Raw genomic sequence first — 18,589 nt, forward strand, 5'->3', positions numbered from 1 at the left:
AGGGAATCAAACTGTATTGGTCCAACGTCTTAGCTCAGTCATTTTATTAAATATTTTTAACCCTACTTACTTTTGCTAACCAGGTTGTAAATAACAGCTCTACTCTGCCGCTTCTCCTTTTAGGGAAAGACAGAGAATGAAGAAATCAAGTAAAAAGGATTGGGGGGGGGGGGGGGGGAGAAGAAAAGGGGGGGGGGGGGAACAGCGGACTCCAGTCACCTTATGTCGATCCGGGAACCCTTCAGTTACCAGCAAACGTCCATCCCTATAAACAGATTCAGTTTCAGCCAAGTTCCCCTCGGTAACACAGCTGATACTCATTCGGAGTATTTAATCGGAGCCATGACTTCTTTAAAGACAGCTGGAGGCAGATTGTGTAAATATGGTTTCCATTTGGGTATACATTTCCCGGCTCCGTTAAGAGTTATCGGAAAGTGTACCAAGCTTTTCAGTGATCAAAATGTGAAAAAGAAAGGATTGTAATGGATAGATACCCGGTGGAAATGGTTTTGGCCAATTCACCAATAATCAGTTTGCGAGCCGCCAATATCACCATCCCGCCAGTCTGGGTCCCCCAGTCCTCCACACACCCAAATAGCGCGCCTTATAGTCCAACGGTAACCTTGGATGGAGGAACTTATTCAAATAATTTAAAGTTTTGTTCAAGAACCTCCTAATCTTCCCACAGTACCACAAACAGTGGGCAATTGTAGCGTCCGCACACCCGCACTTTGTACGGACGGCCTCCGTTTCAGTGCGAAATTTATTTAGTTGTCTGGGTACCAGGAAGGCACCATTTATCAATTTGAATTGTAATTCGAGTAGATTAGCGTCCAGTGTAATCGTGTGTCCCTCCCTGTATCCGGAAAGTAGGATCGCTAAATCGGGGAGATCAGGGAAATCGTCTTGTCATCTATCATAAAGGTAGTCCAATTTCTATTAAAAGGGTATATATGAGCCGGGAGGTAAAGCCCAGCTGCAAAGAAGCCGATAAATTGGACTCCAAAGGGTTACTCTCTAACATCTGCAGGAAATCGACAGTGATGTTTTTAATGGGTTAAAGAGTCAGTCACGTGTATGAATTGTAATTATCACTACCCCTGTAATGACCATGAGGTCCTGCTGGAATTTCCTTAAAAGGAGCAGGTTAAGTCACATAATCGGCTCTCCGGGTTTATTTCACCTCTTGCAGAAGCCCATAGTTCTGGAACAGTCTCTGTCATGGCATGGAGGAGGCCCCTACCTCCGGTTAATCTCCCATGGAGGAGGCCCAAGTCTCCAATGAATCTCTCATGGAGAAGGCACCAGTCTCCAATGGATCTCCCATGGTTCCTCGCATGGATTTTGCTCTACACCCTGATTCCACTTGTTTTATCTTCTAATGATGACCTCAAGAACCAAGAAGCAAGCAACCTAATGAAGAGGTTCCCTTTAATCGATGGGTAAGTCCGAGAAACGAGTGGTGCCGGTGTCTGGAGATGTCATCCTTCAAAGACCAACATGAGTGAAGTTTAGGGTTTTCTGGACCAAAAGATGGCATTTTAATCTAAAAGTGTTGGTTTTAATCACCGGGACTTCATTGAAGTCTATGAGACACAGAGGCAAATTAGTTAGACAGTAACAATTGCCATACCAGTGTATATCATTGTTAATGTCATTGGTTCACCATCAGCATTTCCCTTTCTTGCTTCTTCCTCTTCTGTATCTTCCTCTTATTTTATTTGTCTTCCTCTTGACCTTTACGGTCCTTCATAAGAATAGAAGCACTCTTACGCCCAGTTCTGGGTTTTATCTTCTGATGTCCCAATCAGATGGGGTTCACTTGAAGGAATCCTGACGTGTTGTTACTAGAAAGAGAGCTGCTACAACAAAAGGTCCTGTAAAGCTAATCACCCGCGGGTCTCCCCGCAACCCATAGAGACACGGACCACAGATCTTTGGATGAATAAGGCCACAGCTTTTATGGAATAATAATGTTATATATTAAATCCTTTTTCCACCCCCAACCATACTGCCCGTCGTCCCTGGTACAAAGCCCAACGCCTTAGCCGTGGCTCCCATACCCGATAGAGTTACAAACCAGTCCCAATCAAAGGCGTATGGTCACCAAACCTTCTTACTTCCTGGGCACCCACGACAGGCAGGCCAACCCCGCCACCAGTTAGGACAATAAAGGAACACGTACCCCGCCCCACCCCATGGCTGCATAACTCCTTTAACTCTCTCCCCGCTGCATTTGTGGGCGAAGGGGACCATGCCCAAGCGCATGGGCCGACATGCTCTGAAGCTGGGGGGTGGGAGGCTCAGGAAATGTGAGGAAGTACTTAATTGAAAGAGTAGTAGATCTATAAAATAGCCACTCAACAGAGGTGGTAAGGGCTAATTCAGTAAGGGATTCCAAACATGCTTGGGATACAATGTTAAACCCTAAATAGAAAAAACATGTCCCAAGGGTCAAACAGGGTCTGAGGTATTACAACAGATAGGAACATGGTAAGACTATGGGAGTCTACCAGGGATCCAGAGAAATAATAGGATGAACTTGTTCCTTTTACTCCCGCCCGTTGCTCAATAAGGCAGCCAGGGAGGGGGATGGGTGGGGGGGGGGGGGGCGGGGGGAAGGGGTTTCCTCTGGGATAACTTGTCGGCCATTATTTGCAGGCACAATGATTTCCCCCTGCAGCTGAGAAGACTTTACAATAACAGGTTGAAGGAAATTGACCTGAGGACGCTGAACCGGACTAGGACCAACCTACAGAAGCTACGAGCTGGACTCGTGGGAGCTCAGGTAACACAGAACCCCTTCACCGGGGCGAGGGACGGGTTCCGGGCCAGGACAGCACCGTTTAGCTGCATCTAACATGAAAGCACTCTACTGTTTACAGCTTTTCTGCCGTTTGTTACACACACATATACAGAAGTAAAAACATCTTTAAGTATCACAAACCCTCTTACAAGCATTAATAATAAGTACCCACAGTACGGGTAACACGCAGCGGAAATACCAGCGGGTCACTTTAGTGATCGAAGCAACAAGTTGCAAGATAAAGACTAAGGGGCCTATGCTACAGAGAGAGAGAGAGACACCTCTCTCTGCGCAAATCTCACCCGAAATAAAAATATTTTAATTTAAATTGTATTACTAGTGTAGATGAGCAGAGGGTCTCTGGAGCAGAACCGCGTTGATTTCAGATCCGGGGACTCCTTGCTTCCGAGATACAGGCCCCGTTATGGGGTACCAGTATCTGCTATGCATGGAAATGTCCCGGTAACAGACTTGACTTCTTGTGCTGTGTTTGTGCAATAGAGTACTACACACAAGTTCACAGTATGACACTTTATAAGAGTCCAATACAGAGTACTGCTCTGTCCCTGAGGAGATAGTTTAGAGTTCCCCTCCATTTTATCCTTTCTCCCCTGTTTTTATGTGACCAATAAAATTATTTCTTTAGTATACCGGTGTGCTCCTCGTTTCCTCCCCGGAGCACCGCTGGCTATCATAATATTAGCGAATATATGCAATTTTTTGGGGGTACTATTATTTATAGGCACGCATGCGGTTTGTGTGTGTGTTTGGAATATATATATATATATATATATATATATACATACATACACACATACATACATACAATAAGAACTGCATTCAAATAACATCTCTAACCTGTTCTTCCTCGTGCCCCAGTTCTGGTCGGCGTACGTTCTGTGCATCGCTCAGGATAAGGACGCGGTGAGGCTGACGCTGGAACAGATCGATGTCATCAAGCGGATGTGTAACGAATATGAAGAGCTGGAGCTAGTGACGTCATCAGAAGGTGAGCGAGTGTCAGCTCCTGGGGCCAGAGTGCACAGGTAGACTCTCCCCACTCGGATATGGTGCCAGGACACGATGGAGGCCACATTCTGGTCCCTGTAGTACAGCGTTATAAAATAGGAAATAAAGCCAGCCCTTTGTAACGGTTACTGGCCCGGGAAGGCAGCAGTGTGGCCTGGACTCTGGAGGCTGAATTATAACCAACGTGAGGTTGGATTTGGCTGTGGTATCGGTGCTGTTTCCTGTGGTACTGGGACAATGATAACATCCGTAGTAGTAATGTGTCACAAAGTATCTGCATTATCCATAGCACGTCCTGAGCGCTGGGAGCATTGTTCTGTAACTTCTCCTGACAACGTTTCATTTTGAATGCTCCAGGTATCGCTAACACTACGAGGATCGCCTGTCTGATCGGGATAGAAGGGGGACACTCCATTGACAGCAGCTTGGGGGCCCTGAGGATGTTCTACGACTTGGGAGTCCGATACATGACTCTTACCCACACCTGCAACACACCGTGGTAAACGGCTCGGGGACAACAAAGATGTAGGACAGGGTGACCCTGAGACATAGGGTGCCAATGGCCGTAGGGTCTCTCCTTAACACCGTGACAGGAGAAATGGGCATTACGAGGTGACAGTGACACAGAGACTGGAATGGGCTTCCATCCCCCATGGGCACGGAGGCAGAAGACAGCAGTGACAGTTTACCCCCCCCCCTAGGTGTGACGCCCCCAATATGTCACAGAGAGAAGGGGCGTATGGCTCATCCAGTCGGTCCCCTCCAGCTCAGGATGACACAGACAGGGGAGGCGGAGCGGTGGTTGGGGGTGAAGCTAGTAATCACGTCTCATTGCTCCGCAGGGCGAAGTCCTCCACAGAGGGAGTCCATAACTTCTACCAAAGAAAGAAAAGCCTGACCGATTTCGGCAGAGTAAGGCCCGGCCATCAGAGTCATTTAACCCCTTCTATGCAGGGGGATCATACTATATATGTGTGTGTATAGATTTTTATATATATATATATATATATATATATATATATATATATATATATATATATAGATATATTTCTGGGAAGCGATGTGATTGTCTCTTTGGCAGTAATTCTAAACAGATTGGCAGTAATTCTAAACAGATGTGTATGTGAAGAGGGCTGTGTCATAGGGTTGCCAGGTGTCCAGTATTGAACTGGACTGTCCAGTATTTGGACATTGTACAGTAAAAAACATGTACAGTATGTGTCCAGAATTATCTCTCTGGACATAGTGACCTGAACGGCTTGGGGGGGAGAAGGGTTGCAAGGGATTGCCCTGAGCAGGGAGAGAGAAGGGCTGCTGCTAGGGGGCCGTGCAGCTTCCTCCATCCTGATTGGCTGCTGCTTGGTAACGGTGTCAGGAGCCTGGAGGTGGGGCCAAGGAGAGGAGGAAACAGCATGGAGCTGTGTGTGTGGGTCGCACCTTTCACCACTGGGTCAGTATTTTTGGAGAAGCCACCTGGCAACCCTAGCTGTGTGTCTACAACTACCGTATGATTCTTTGGATGCTGACACACCCAGTCCATGAACTGGTCCCCGTGTGTGTTTTAGGAAGTGGTGAAGGAGATGAACCGGATGGGTATGATCATCGACCTCTCTCACACGTCCTTTGAAACGTCTCTAGAAGTCCTGGAGGTCTCCAGCGCTCCGGTTATTTTCAGTCACTCCGCGGCCTACGCGCTGTGCCCCAACGAACGCAACGTGCGAGACGACATCCTGCGCAAAATCGTGAGTCTGATGCCACGGGGGCCGGGGAAAGCCTCACCTCTGCTTGACCTATAGTCAGTATAGCTATAAAGAAGTTGCCCAAGCCTCTTGCATTAGTCCAATCTTTCCCCCACTCCCTGATCAGCCTCTCCCACTCTCTCTTCCCCCTCCCGCATCAGCCTCCCTCCTCACCTTCTCACCCTCCTCCCTGATCAGCCTCCCTCCTCACCTCACCCTCCTCCCTGATCAGCCTCCCTCCTCACCTTCCTCCCTGATCAGCCTCCCTACCCTCTCTTCCCCTCCCCTTCCCCAAACTGCCTCTACACCCTCTCTCCCCCATCAGCCTCCACACCTTCCCCCTACCCTCTCTCCCTCCCTTACCCTCTCTCCCTCCCTCACCCTCTCTCCCTCCCTCACCCTCTCTCCCTCCCTCACCCTACCCGATAAGCCTTCTCTCTCTCCCCCTCCACGATCAGCCTCCTCGCCCTCTCCCGTCTCTCTCCTGATCAGCCTCTTCACCCTCTCCCCACCCCCCCCCCTACTCCTGAGCTCCTGTAACCCTGTGTTTGCTTTCAGCAAAAGAAGAAAGGCCTTGTGATGGTGACTTTCCACAGTAAATTGGTGGCATGCGACATCACGGCCAATATCTCCAACGTAGCAGGTGTGACCCGTAAACATCCCTTCTCTACCGTGGCAGTCTGTGTCAGTGCGTGCAACACAAATATTCCTTCTCCGTGTCAGTGCGTGCAACACAAACATTCCTTCTCTGTGTCAGCGTGTGCAACACAAATATTCCTTCTCTGTGTCAGCGTGTGCAACACAAATATTCCTTCTCTGTGTCAGCGCGTGCAACACAAACATTCCTTCTCTGTGTCAGCGCGTGCAACACAAACATTCCTTCTCCGTGTCAGTGCGTGCAACACAAACATTCCTTCTCTGTGTCAGCGCGTGCAACACAAACATTCCTTCTCCGTGTCAGTGCGTGCAACACAAACATTCCTTCTGTGTCAGCGCGTGCAACACAAACATTCCTTCTGTGTCAGCGCGTGCAACACAAACATTCCTTCTGTGTCAGCGCGTGCAACACAAACATTCCTTCTCCGTGTCAGTGCGTGCAACACAAACATTCCTTCTGTGTCAGTGCGTGCAACACAAATATTCCTTCTCCGTGTCAGTGCGTGCAACACAAACATTCCTTCTGTGTCAGCGCGTGCAACACAAACATTCCTTCTCTGTGTCAGCGCGTGCAACACAAACATTCCTTCTCCGTGTCAGTGCGTGCAACACAAACATTCCTTCTCTGTGTCAGCGCGTGCAACACAAACATTCCTTCTGTGTCAGCGCGTGCAACACAAACATTCCTTCTGTGTCAGTGCGTGCAACACAAATATTCCTTCTCCGTGTCAGTGCGTGCAACACAAACATTCCTTCTGTGTCAGCGCGTGCAACACAAACATTCCTTCTGTGTCAGCGCGTGCAACACAAACATTCCTTCTGTGTCAGTGCGTGCAACACAAACATTCCTTCTCTGTGTCAGCGCGTGCAACACAAACATTCCTTCTGTGTCAGTGCGTGCAACACAAATATTCCTTCTGTGTCAGTGCGTGCAACACAAACATTCCTTCTGTGTCAGTGCGTGCAACACAAACATTCCTTCTGTGTCAGTGCGTGCAACACAAATATTCCTTCTGTGTCAGTGCGTGCAACACAAACATTCCTTCTCTGTGTCAGCGCGTGCAACACAAACATTCCTTCTGTGTCAGTGCGTGCAACGCAAACATTCCTTCTGTGTCAGCGCGTGCAACACAAACATTCCTTCTGTGTCAGTGCGTGCAACACAAACATTCCTTCTGTGTCAGTGCGTGCAACACAAATATTCCTTCTGTGTCAGTGCGTGCAACACAAACATTCCTTCTCTGTGTCAGCGCGTGCAACACAAACATTCCTTCTGTCAGCGCGTGCAACACAAACATTCCTTCTGTCAGTGCGTGCAACACAAACATTCCTTCTGTGTCAGTGCGTGCAACACAAATATTCCTTCTGTGTCAGTGCGTGCAACACAAATATTCCTTCTGTCAGTGCGTGCAACACAAACATTCCTACTGTGTCAGTGCGTGCAACACAAATATTCCTTCTGTCAGTGCGTGCAACACAAACATTCCTTCTCTGTGTCATCGCGTGCAACACAAACATTCCTTCTGTGTCAGCGCGTGCAACACAAACATTCCTTCTGTCAGCGCGTGCAACACAAACATTCCTTCTGTCAGCGCGTGCAACACAAACATTCCTTCTGTGTCATCGCGTGCAACACAAACATTCCTTCTGTGTCAGCGCGTGCAACACAAACATTCCTTCTCTGTGTCAGCGCGTGCAACACAAACATTCCTTCTGTCAGCGCGTGCAACACAAACATTCCTTCTGTCAGTGCGTGCAACACAAACATTCCTTCTGTGTCAGTGCGTGCAACACAAATATTCCTTCTGTGTCAGTGCGTGCAACACAAATATTCCTTCTGTCAGTGCGTGCAACACAAACATTCCTTCTGTGTCAGTGCGTGCAACACAAATATTCCTTCTGTCAGTGCGTGCAACACAAACATTCCTTCTCTGTGTCATCGCGTGCAACACAAACATTCCTTCTGTGTCAGCGCGTGCAACACAAACATTCCTTCTGTCAGCGCGTGCAACACAAACATTCCTTCTGTCAGCGCGTGCAACACAAACATTCCTTCTGTGTCATCGCGTGCAACACAAACATTCCTTCTGTGTCAGCGCGTGCAACACAAACATTCCTTCTGTCAGCGCGTGCAACACAAACATTCCTTCTGTCAGCGCGTGCAACACAAATATTCCTTCTGTCAGCGTGTGCAACGCAAATATTCCTTCCCCGTGTCAGTGCGTGCAACACAAACATTCCTTCTGTGTCAGTGCGTGCAACACAAACATTCCTTCTCCGTGTCAGCGCGTGCAACACAAACATTACTTCTGTGTCAGTGCGTGCAACACAAATATTCCTTCTCTGTGTCAGCGCGTGCAACACAAACATTACTTCTGTGTCAGTGCGTGCAACACAAATATTCCTTCTGTCAGCGCGTGCAACACAAACATTACTTCTGTGTCAGCGTGTGCAACACAAATATTCCTTATGTGTCAGCACATGCAACACAAATATTCCTTCCCCGTGTCAGTGCGTGCAACACAAATATTCCTTCTGTCAGCGCGTGCAACACAAACATTACTTCTGTGTCAGCGCGTGCAACACAAACATTACTTCTGTGTCAGCGCGTGCAACACAAATATTCCTTCTCTGTGTCAGCGCGTGCAACACAACCATTACTTCTGTGTCAGTGCGTGCAACACAAATATTCCTTCTCTGTGTCAGCGCGTGCAACACAAACATTCCTTCTGTGTCAGTGCGTGCAACACAAATATTCCTTCTGTCAGCGCGTGCAACACAAACATTACTTCTGTGTCAGCGTGTGCAAGACAAATATTCCTTCTGTGTCAGCACATGCAACACAAATATTCCTTCCCCGTGTCAGTGCGTGCAACACAAATATTCCTTCTGTCAGCGCGTGCAACACAAACATTACTACTGTGTCAGCGCGTGCAACACAAACATTACTTCTGTGTCAGCGCGTGCAACACAAACATTCCTTCTGTGTCAGTGCGTGCAACACAAACATTCCTTCTGTGTCAGCGCGTGCAACACAAATATTCCTTCCCCGTGTCAGTGCTTGCAACACAAATATTCCTTCCCCGTGTCAGTGCGTGCAACACAAATATTCCTTCTGTCAGCGCGTGCAACACAAACATTCCTTCTGTGTCAGTGCGTGCAACGCAAATATTCCTTCTGTCAGCGCGTGCAACACAAACATTCCTTCTCTGTGTCAGCGCGTGCAACACAAACATTACTTCTCTGTGTCAGCGCGTGCAACACAAACATTCCTTCTGTGTCGGCGTGTGCAACACAAACATTCCTTCTGTGTCATCGTGTGCAACACAAACATTCCTTCTGTGTCAGCGCGTGCAACACAAACATTCCTTTTCTGTGTCAGCGCGTACAACACAAACATTCCTTCTCTGTGTCAGCGCGTACAACACAAACATTCCTTCTGTTTCAGCGCGTGCAACACAAACATTCCTTTTCTGTGTCAGCGCGTGCAACACAAACATTCCTTCTCTGTGTCAGCGCGTACAACACAAATATTCCTTCTGTGTCAGTGCGTGCAACACAAACAATCCTTCTGTGTCAGCGTGTGCAACACAAACATTCCTTCTGTGTCAGCGTGTGCAACACAAACATTCCTTCTGTGTCAGTGCGTGCAACACAAACATTCCTTCTGTGTCAGTGCGTGCAACACAAACATTCCTTCTCTGTGTCAGCGCGTACAACACAAACATTCCTTCTGTGTCAGTGCGTGCAACACAAATATTCCTTCTGTGTCAGCGTGTGCAACACAAACATTCCTTCTCTGTGTCAGCGCGTACAACACAAACATTCCTTCTGTGTCAGTGCGTGCAACACAAACATTCCTTCTGTGTCAGTGCGTGCAACACAAACATTCCTTCTGTGTCAGTGCGTGCAACACAAACATTCCTTCTGTGTCAGCGCGTACAACACAAACATTCCTTCTGTGTCAGCGCGTACAACACAAATATTCCTTCTGTGTCAGTGCGTGCAACACAAACATTCCTTCTGTGTCAGCGTGTGCAACACAAACATTCCTTCTCTGTGTCAGCGCGTGCAACACAAATATTCCTTCTGTGTCAGCGCGTGCAACACAAACATTCCTTCTGTGTCAGCGCGTACAACACAAACATTCCTTCTGTGTCAGTGCGTGCAACACAAACATTCCTTCTGTGTCAGCGCGTACAACACAAACATTCCTTCTGTGTCAGTGCGTGCAACACAAACATTCCTTCTGTGTCAGCGTGTGCAACACAAACATTCCTTCTCTGTGTCAGCGCGTGCAACACAAATATTCCTTCTGTGTCAGCGCGTGCAACACAAACATTCCTTCTGTGTCAGTGCGTACAACACAAACATTCCTTCTGTGTCAGTGCGTGCAACACAAACATTCCTTCTGTGTCAGTGCGTGCAACACAAACATTCCTTCTGTGTCAGCGTGTGCAACACAAACATTCCTTCTCTGTGTCAGCGCGTACAACACAAATATTCCTTCTGTGTCAGCGCGTACAACACAAACATTCCTTCTGTGTCAGCGCGTGCAACACAAACATTCCTTCTGTGTCAGCGCGTGCAACACAAATATTCCTTCTGTGTCAGTGCGTACAACACAAACATTCCTTCTGTGTCAGCGCGTGCAACACAAACATTCCTTCTGTGTCAGTGCGTGCAACACAAACATTCCTTCTGTGTCAGTGCGTGCAACACAAACATTCCTTCTGTGTCAGTGCGTGCAACACAAACATTCCTTCTGTGTCAGAGCGTGCAACACAAACATTCCTTCTGTGTCAGTGCGTGCAACACAAATATTCCTTCTGTCAGCGCGTACAACACAAACATTCCTTCTGTGTCAGAGCGTGCAACACAAACATTCCTTCTGTGTCAGTGCGTGCAACACAAACATTCCTTCTGTGTCAGTGCGTGCAACACAAACATTCCTTCTGTGTCAGTGCGTGCAACACAAACATTCCTTCTGTGTCAGTGCGTGCAACACAAACATTCCTTCTGTGTCAGAGCGTGCAACACAAACATTCCTTCTGTGTCAGTGCGTGCAACACAAACATTCCTTCTGTGTCAGTGCGTGCAACACAAACATTCCTTCTCTGTGTCAGCGCGTACAACACAAACATTCCTTCTGTGTCAGCGCGTGCAACACAAACATTCCTTCTGTGTCAGCGCGTGCAACACAAACATTCCTTCTCCGTGTCAGTGCGTGCAACACAAACATTCCTTCTGTGTCAGCGCGTACAACACAAACATTCCTTCTGTGTCAGAGCGTGCAACACAAACATTCCTTCTGTGTCAGTGCGTGCAACACAAACATTCCTTCTGTGTCAGTGCGTGCAACACAAACATTCCTTCTGTGTCAGCGCGTGCAACACAAACATTCCTTCTGTGTCAGTGCGTGCAACACAAACATTCCTTCTGTGTCAGCGCGTGCAACACAAACATTCCTTCTCTGTGTCAGCGCGTACAACACAAACATTCCTTCTGTGTCAGTGCGTGCAACACAAACATTCCTTCTGTGTCAGTGCGTGCAACACAAACATTCCTTCTGTGTCAGCGCGTGCAACACAAACATTCCTTCTCTGTGTCAGTGCGTGCAACACAAACATTCCTTCTCTGTGTCAGCGCGTACAACACAAACATTCCTTCTCTGTGTCAGCGCGTACAACACAAACATTCCTTCTGTGTCAGCGCGTGCAACACAAATATTCCTTCTCTGTGTCAGCGCGTGCAACACAAACATTCCTTCTGTGTCAGTGCGTGCAACACAAACATTCCTTCTGTGTCAGCGCGTACAACACAAACATTCCTTCTCTGTGTCAGCGCGTACAACACAAACATTCCTTCTGTGTCAGCGCGTACAACACAAACATTCTTTCTGTGTCAGTGCGTGCAACACAAACATTCCTTCTGTGTCATCGCGTACAACACAAACATTCCTTCTCTGTGTCATCGCGTACAACACAAACATTCCTTCTGTGTCATCGCGTGCAACACAAACATTCCTTCTCTGTGTCAGCGCGTACAACACAAACATTCCTTCTGTGTCAGCGCGTGCAACACAAACATTCCTTCTCTGTGTCAGTGCGTGCAACACAAACATTCCTTCTGTGTCAGCGCGTGCAACACAAACATTCCTTCTGTGTCAGCGCGTACAACACAAATATTCCTTCTGTGTCATCGCGTGCAACACAAACATTACTTCTGTGTCAGTGCGTGCAACACAAACATTCCTTCTGTGTCATCGCGTACAACACAAACATTCCTTCTGTGTCAGCGCGTACAACACAAACATTCCTTCTGTGTCATCGCGTACAACACAAACATTCCTTCTGTGTCATCGCGTACAACACAAATATTCCTTCTGTGTCATCGCGTACAACACAAATATTCCTTCTGTGTCAGCGCGTGCAACACAAACATTCCTTCTCTGTGTCAGCGCGTACAACACAAACATTCCTTCTCTGTGTCAGCGCGTACAACACAAATATTCCTTCTGTGTCAGCGCGTGCAACACAAACATTCCTTCTGTCAGCGCGTACAACACAAACATTCCTTCTGTGTCATCGCGTGCAACACAAACATTCCTTCTGTGTCATCGCGTACAACACAAACATTCCTTCTCTGTGTCAGCGCGTGCAACACAAACATTCCTTCTGTGTCAGCGCGTGCAACACAAACATTCCTTCTGTGTCAGCGCGTGCAACACAAACATTCCTTCTCTGTGTCAGCGCGTGCAACACAAACATTCCTTCTCTGTGTCAGCGCGTGCAACACAAATATTCCTTCTGTGTCAGCGCGTACAACACAAACATTCCTTCTCTGTGTCAGCGCGTGCAACACAAATATTCCTTCTGTGTCAGCGCGTACAACACAAACATTCCTTCTGTGTCAGCGCGTGCAACACAAACATTCCTTCTGTGTCAGCGCGTGCAACACAAATATTCCTTCTGTGTCAGCGCGTACAACACAAACATTCCTTCTGTGTCAGCGCGTGCAACACAAACATTCCTTCTGTGTCAGTGCGTGCAACACAAACATTCCTTCTGTGTCAGTGCGTGCAACACAAACATTCCTTCTGTGTCAGTGCGTGCAACACAAACATTCCTTCTGTGTCAGAGCGTGCAACACAAACATTCCTTCTCCGTGTCAGTGCGTGCAACACAAACATTCCTTCTGTGTCAGCGCGTACAACACAAACATTCCTTCTGTGTCAGAGCGTGCAACACAAACATTCCTTCTGTGTCAGTGCGTGCAACACAAACATTCCTTCTGTGTCAGTGCGTGCAACACAAACATTCCTTCTGTGTCAGTGCGTGCAACACAAACATTCCTTCTGTGTCAGTGCGTGCAACACAAACATTCCTTCTGTGTCAGAGCGTGCAACACAAACATTCCTTCTGTGTCAGTGCGTGCAACACAAACATTCCTTCTGTGTCAGTGCGTGCAACACAAACATTCCTTCTCTGTGTCAGCGCGTACAACACAAACATTCCTTCTGTGTCAGCGCGTGCAACACAAACATTCCTTCTGTGTCAGCGCGTGCAACACAAACATTCCTTCTCCGTGTCAGTGCGTGCAACACAAACATTCCTTCTGTGTCAGCGCGTACAACACAAACATTCCTTCTGTGTCAGAGCGTGCAACACAAACATTCCTTCTGTGTCAGTGCGTGCAACACAAACATTCCTTCTGTGTCAGTGCGTGCAACACAAACATTCCTTCTGTGTCAGCGCGTGCAACACAAACATTCCTTCTGTGTCAGTGCGTGCAACACAAACATTCCTTCTGTGTCAGCGCGTGCAACACAAACATTCCTTCTCTGTGTCAGCGCGTACAACACAAACATTCCTTCTGTGTCAGTGCGTGCAACACAAACATTCCTTCTGTGTCAGTGCGTGCAACACAAACATTCCTTCTGTGTCATCGCGTACAACACAAACATTCCTTCTCTGTGTCAGTGCGTGCAACACAAACATTCCTTCTCTGTGTCAGCGCGTACAACACAAACATTCCTTCTCTGTGTCAGCGCGTACAACACAAACATTCCTTCTGTGTCAGCGCGTGCAACACAAATATTCCTTCTCTGTGTCAGCGCGTGCAACACAAACATTCCTTCTGTGTCAGTGCGTGCAACACAAACATTCCTTCTGTGTCAGCGCGTACAACACAAACATTCCTTCTCTGTGTCAGCGCGTACAACACAAACATTCCTTCTGTGTCAGCGCGTACAACACAAACATTCCTTCTGTGTCAGCGCGTACAACACAAACATTCCTTCTGTGTCAGTGCGTACAACACAAACATTCCTTCTGTGTCAGCGCGTGCAACACAAACATTCCTTCTCTGTGTCAGTGCGTGCAACACAAACATTCCTTCTGTGTCAGCGCGTGCAACACAAACATTCCTTCTGTGTCAGCGCGTACAACACAAATATTCCTTCTGTGTCATCGCGTGCAACACAAACATTACTTCTGTGTCAGTGCGTGCAACACAAACATTCCTTCTGTGTCATCGCGTACAACACAAACATTCCTTCTGTGTCAGCGCGTACAACACAAACATTCCTTCTGTGTCATCGCGTACAACACAAACATTCCTTCTGTGTCATCGCGTACAACACAAATATTCCTTCTGTGTCATCGCGTACAACACAAATATTCCTTCTGTGTCAGCGCATGCAACACAAACATTCCTTCTCTGTGTCAGCGCGTACAACACAAACATTCCTTCTCTGTGTCAGCGCGTACAACACAAATATTCCTTCTGTGTCAGCGCGTGCAACACAAACATTCCTTCTGTCAGCGCGTACAACACAAACATTCCTTCTGTGTCATCGCGTGCAACACAAACATTCCTTCTGTGTCATCGCGTACAACACAAACATTCCTTCTCTGTGTCAGCGCGTGCAACACAAACATTCCTTCTGTGTCAGCGCGTGCAACACAAACATTCCTTCTGTGTCAGCGCGTGCAACACAAACATTCCTTCTCTGTGTCAGCGCGTGCAACACAAACATTCCTTCTGTGTCAGCGCGTGCAACACAAACATTCCTTCTGTGTCAGCGCGTGCAACACAAACATTCCTTCTCTGTGTCAGCGCGTGCAACACAAACATTCCTTCTGTGTCAGCGCGTACAACACAAATATTCCTTCTCTGTGTCAGCGCGTACAACACAAATATTCCTTCTGTGTCAGCGCGTGCAACACAAACATTCCTTCTGTGTCAGCGCGTGCAACACAAACATTCCTTCTGTGTCAGCGCGTACAACACAAATATTCCTTCTCTGTGTCATCGCGTGCAACACAAACATTCCTTCTCTGTGTCAGCGCATACAACACAAATATTCCTTCTGTGTCATCGCGTACAACACAAACATTCCTTCTCTGTGTCAGCGCGTACAACACAAACATTCCTTCTGTGTCATCGCGTGCAACACAAACATTCCTTCTGTGTCAGCGCGTACAACACAAACATTCCTTCTGTGTCAGCGCGTACAACACAAACATTCCTTCTGTGTCAGCGCGTGCAACACAAACATTCCTTCTCTGTGTCAGCGCGTACAACACAAATATTCCTTCTGTGTCAGCGCGTACAACACAAACATTCCTTCTGTGTCAGTGCGTGCAACACAAACATTCCTTCTGTGTCAGCGCGTACAACACAAACATTCCTTCTGTGTCAGCGCGTACAACACAAATATTCCTTCTGTGTCAGCGCGTGCAACACAAACATTCCTTCTCTGTGTCAGCGCGTACAACACAAATATTCCTTCTGTGTCAGCGCGTACAACACAAACATTCCTTCTGTGTCAGCGCGTGCAACACAAACATTCCTTCTCTGTGTCAGCGCGTGCAACACAAATATTCCTTCTGTGTACAACACAAACATTCCTTCTGTGTCAGCGCGTGCAACACAAACATTAATTCTGTGTCAGCGCGTGCAACACAAACATTCCTTCTGTGTCATCGCGTACAACACAAACATTCCTTCTGTGTGTCAGCGCGTACAACACAAACATTCCTTCTGTGTCAGCGCGTGCAACACAAACATTCCTTCTGTGTCAGCGCGTACAACACAAACATTCCTTCTGTGTCAGTGCGTGCAACACAAATATTCCTTCTGTGTCAGCGTGTGCAACACAAACATTCCTTCTGTGTCAGTGCGTGCAACACAAACATTCCTTCTGTGTCAGTGCGTGCAACACAAACATTCCTTCTCTGTGTCAGCGCGTACAACACAAACATTCCTTCTGTGTCAGTGCGTGCAACACAAATATTCCTTCTGTGTCAGCGTGTGCAACACAAACATTCCTTCTCTTTGTCAGCGCGTACAACACAAACATTCCTTCTGTGTCAGTGCGTGCAACACAAACATTCCTTCTGTGTCAGTGCGTGCAACACAAACATTCCTTCTGTGTCAGTGCGTGCAACACAAACATTCCTTCTGTGTCAGCGCGTACAACACAAACATTCCTTCTGTGTCAGCGCGTACAACACAAATATTCCTTCTGTGTCAGTGCGTGCAACACAAACATTCCTTCTGTGTCAGTGTGTGCAACACAAACATTCCTTCTCTGTGTCAGCGCGTGCAACACAAATATTCCTTCTGTGTCAGCGCGTGCAACACAAACATTCCTTCTGTGTCAGCGCGTACAACACAAACATTCCTTCTGTGTCAGTGCGTGCAACACAAACATTCCTTCTGTGTCAGTGCGTGCAACACAAACATTCCTTCTGTGTCAGCGTGTGCAACACAAACATTCCTTCTCTGTGTCAGCGCGTGCAACACAAATATTCCTTCTGTGTCAGCGCGTGCAACACAAACATTCCTTCTGTGTCAGTGCGTACAACACAAACATTCCTTCTGTGTCAGTGCGTGCAACACAAACATTCCTTCTGTGTCAGTGCGTGCAACACAAACATTCCTTCTGTGTCAGCGTGTGCAACACAAACATTCCTTCTCTGTGTCAGCGCGTACAACACAAATATTCCTTCTGTGTCAGCGCGTACAACACAAACATTCCTTCTCTGTGTCAGCGCGTGCAACACAAATATTCCTTCTGTGTCAGCGCGTACAACACAAACATTCCTTCTGTGTCAGCGCGTGCAACACAAACATTCCTTCTGTGTCAGCGCGTGCAACACAAATATTCCTTCTGTGTCAGCGCGTACAACACAAACATTCCTTCTGTGTCAGCGCGTGCAACACAAACATTCCTTCTGTGTCAGTGCGTGCAACACAAACATTCCTTCTGTGTCAGTGCGTGCAACACAAACATTCCTTCTGTGTCAGAGCGTGCAACACAAACATTCCTTCTCCGTGTCAGTGCGTGCAACACAAACATTCCTTCTGTGTCAGCGCGTACAACACAAACATTCCTTCTGTGTCAGAGCGTGCAACACAAACATTCCTTCTGTGTCAGTGCGTGCAACACAAACATTCCTTCTGTGTCAGTGCGTGCAACACAAACATTCCTTCTGTGTCAGTGCGTGCAACACAAACATTCCTTCTGTGTCAGTGCGTGCAACACAAACATTCCTTCTGTGTCAGAGCGTGCAACACAAACATTCCTTCTGTGTCAGTGCGTGCAACACAAACATTCCTTCTGTGTCAGTGCGTGCAACACAAACATTCCTTCTCTGTGTCAGCGCGTACAACACAAACATTCCTTCTGTGTCAGCGCGTGCAACACAAACATTCCTTCTGTGTAAGCGCGTGCAACACAAACATTCCTTCTCCGTGTCAGTGCGTGCAACACAAACATTCCTTCTGTGTCAGCGCGTACAACACAAACATTCCTTCTGTGTCAGAGCGTGCAACACAAACATTCCTTCTGTGTCAGTGCGTGCAACACAAACATTCCTTCTGTGTCAGTGCGTGCAACACAAACATTCCTTCTATGTCAGCGCGTGCAACACAAACATTCCTTCTGTGTCAGTGCGTGCAACACAAACATTCCTTCTGTGTCAGCGCGTGCAACACAAACATTCCTTCTCTGTGTCAGCGCGTACAACACAAACATTCCTTCTGTGTCAGTGCGTGCAACACAAACATTCCTTCTGTGTCAGTGCGTGCAACACAAACATTCCTTCTGTGTCAGCGCGTGCAACACAAACATTCCTTCTCTGTGTCAGTGCGTGCAACACAAACATTCCTTCTCTGTGTCAGCGCGTACAACACAAACATTCCTTCTCTGTGTCAGCGCGTACAACACAAACATTCCTTCTGTGTCAGCGCGTGCAACACAAATATTCCTTCTCTGTGTCAGCGCGTGCAACACAAACATTCCTTCTGTGTCAGTGCGTGCAACACAAACATTCCTTCTGTGTCAGCG

The 18,589-nt window shown here is 47.6% G+C and overlaps 1 protein-coding gene across 4 annotated transcripts in view; it reads left to right on the top strand.

Moving 5' to 3' along the window:
- The window catches only part of LOC142470059 (dipeptidase 2-like), a 113,410-nt gene that overhangs the window by 38,219 nt on the left and 56,602 nt on the right, over nt 1-18,589 (top strand). For 2 of the 4 annotated variants that reach the window (XM_075576960.1, XM_075576958.1), the window contains exons 2-8: nt 1,193-1,442; nt 2,662-2,788; nt 3,686-3,815; nt 4,193-4,334; nt 4,678-4,747; nt 5,401-5,577; nt 6,133-6,217. In XM_075576960.1, coding sequence (XP_075433075.1) covers nt 1,222-1,442; nt 2,662-2,788; nt 3,686-3,815; nt 4,193-4,334; nt 4,678-4,747; nt 5,401-5,577; nt 6,133-6,217 — 952 coding nt within the window. In that variant the 5' untranslated portion in view covers nt 1,193-1,221. Of the gene's footprint in view, nt 1-121; nt 150-239; nt 377-1,192; nt 1,443-2,661; nt 2,789-3,685; nt 3,816-4,192; nt 4,335-4,677; nt 4,748-5,400; nt 5,578-6,132; nt 6,218-18,589 lie in introns of those variants that run through there. The other 2 variants (XM_075576957.1, XM_075576959.1) reach the window with 2 other exon arrangements.

This window comes from Ascaphus truei, chromosome 19 (genome assembly GCF_040206685.1).
Source record: "Ascaphus truei isolate aAscTru1 chromosome 19, aAscTru1.hap1, whole genome shotgun sequence".
Taxonomy (NCBI): Eukaryota; Metazoa; Chordata; class Amphibia; order Anura; family Ascaphidae; genus Ascaphus; species Ascaphus truei.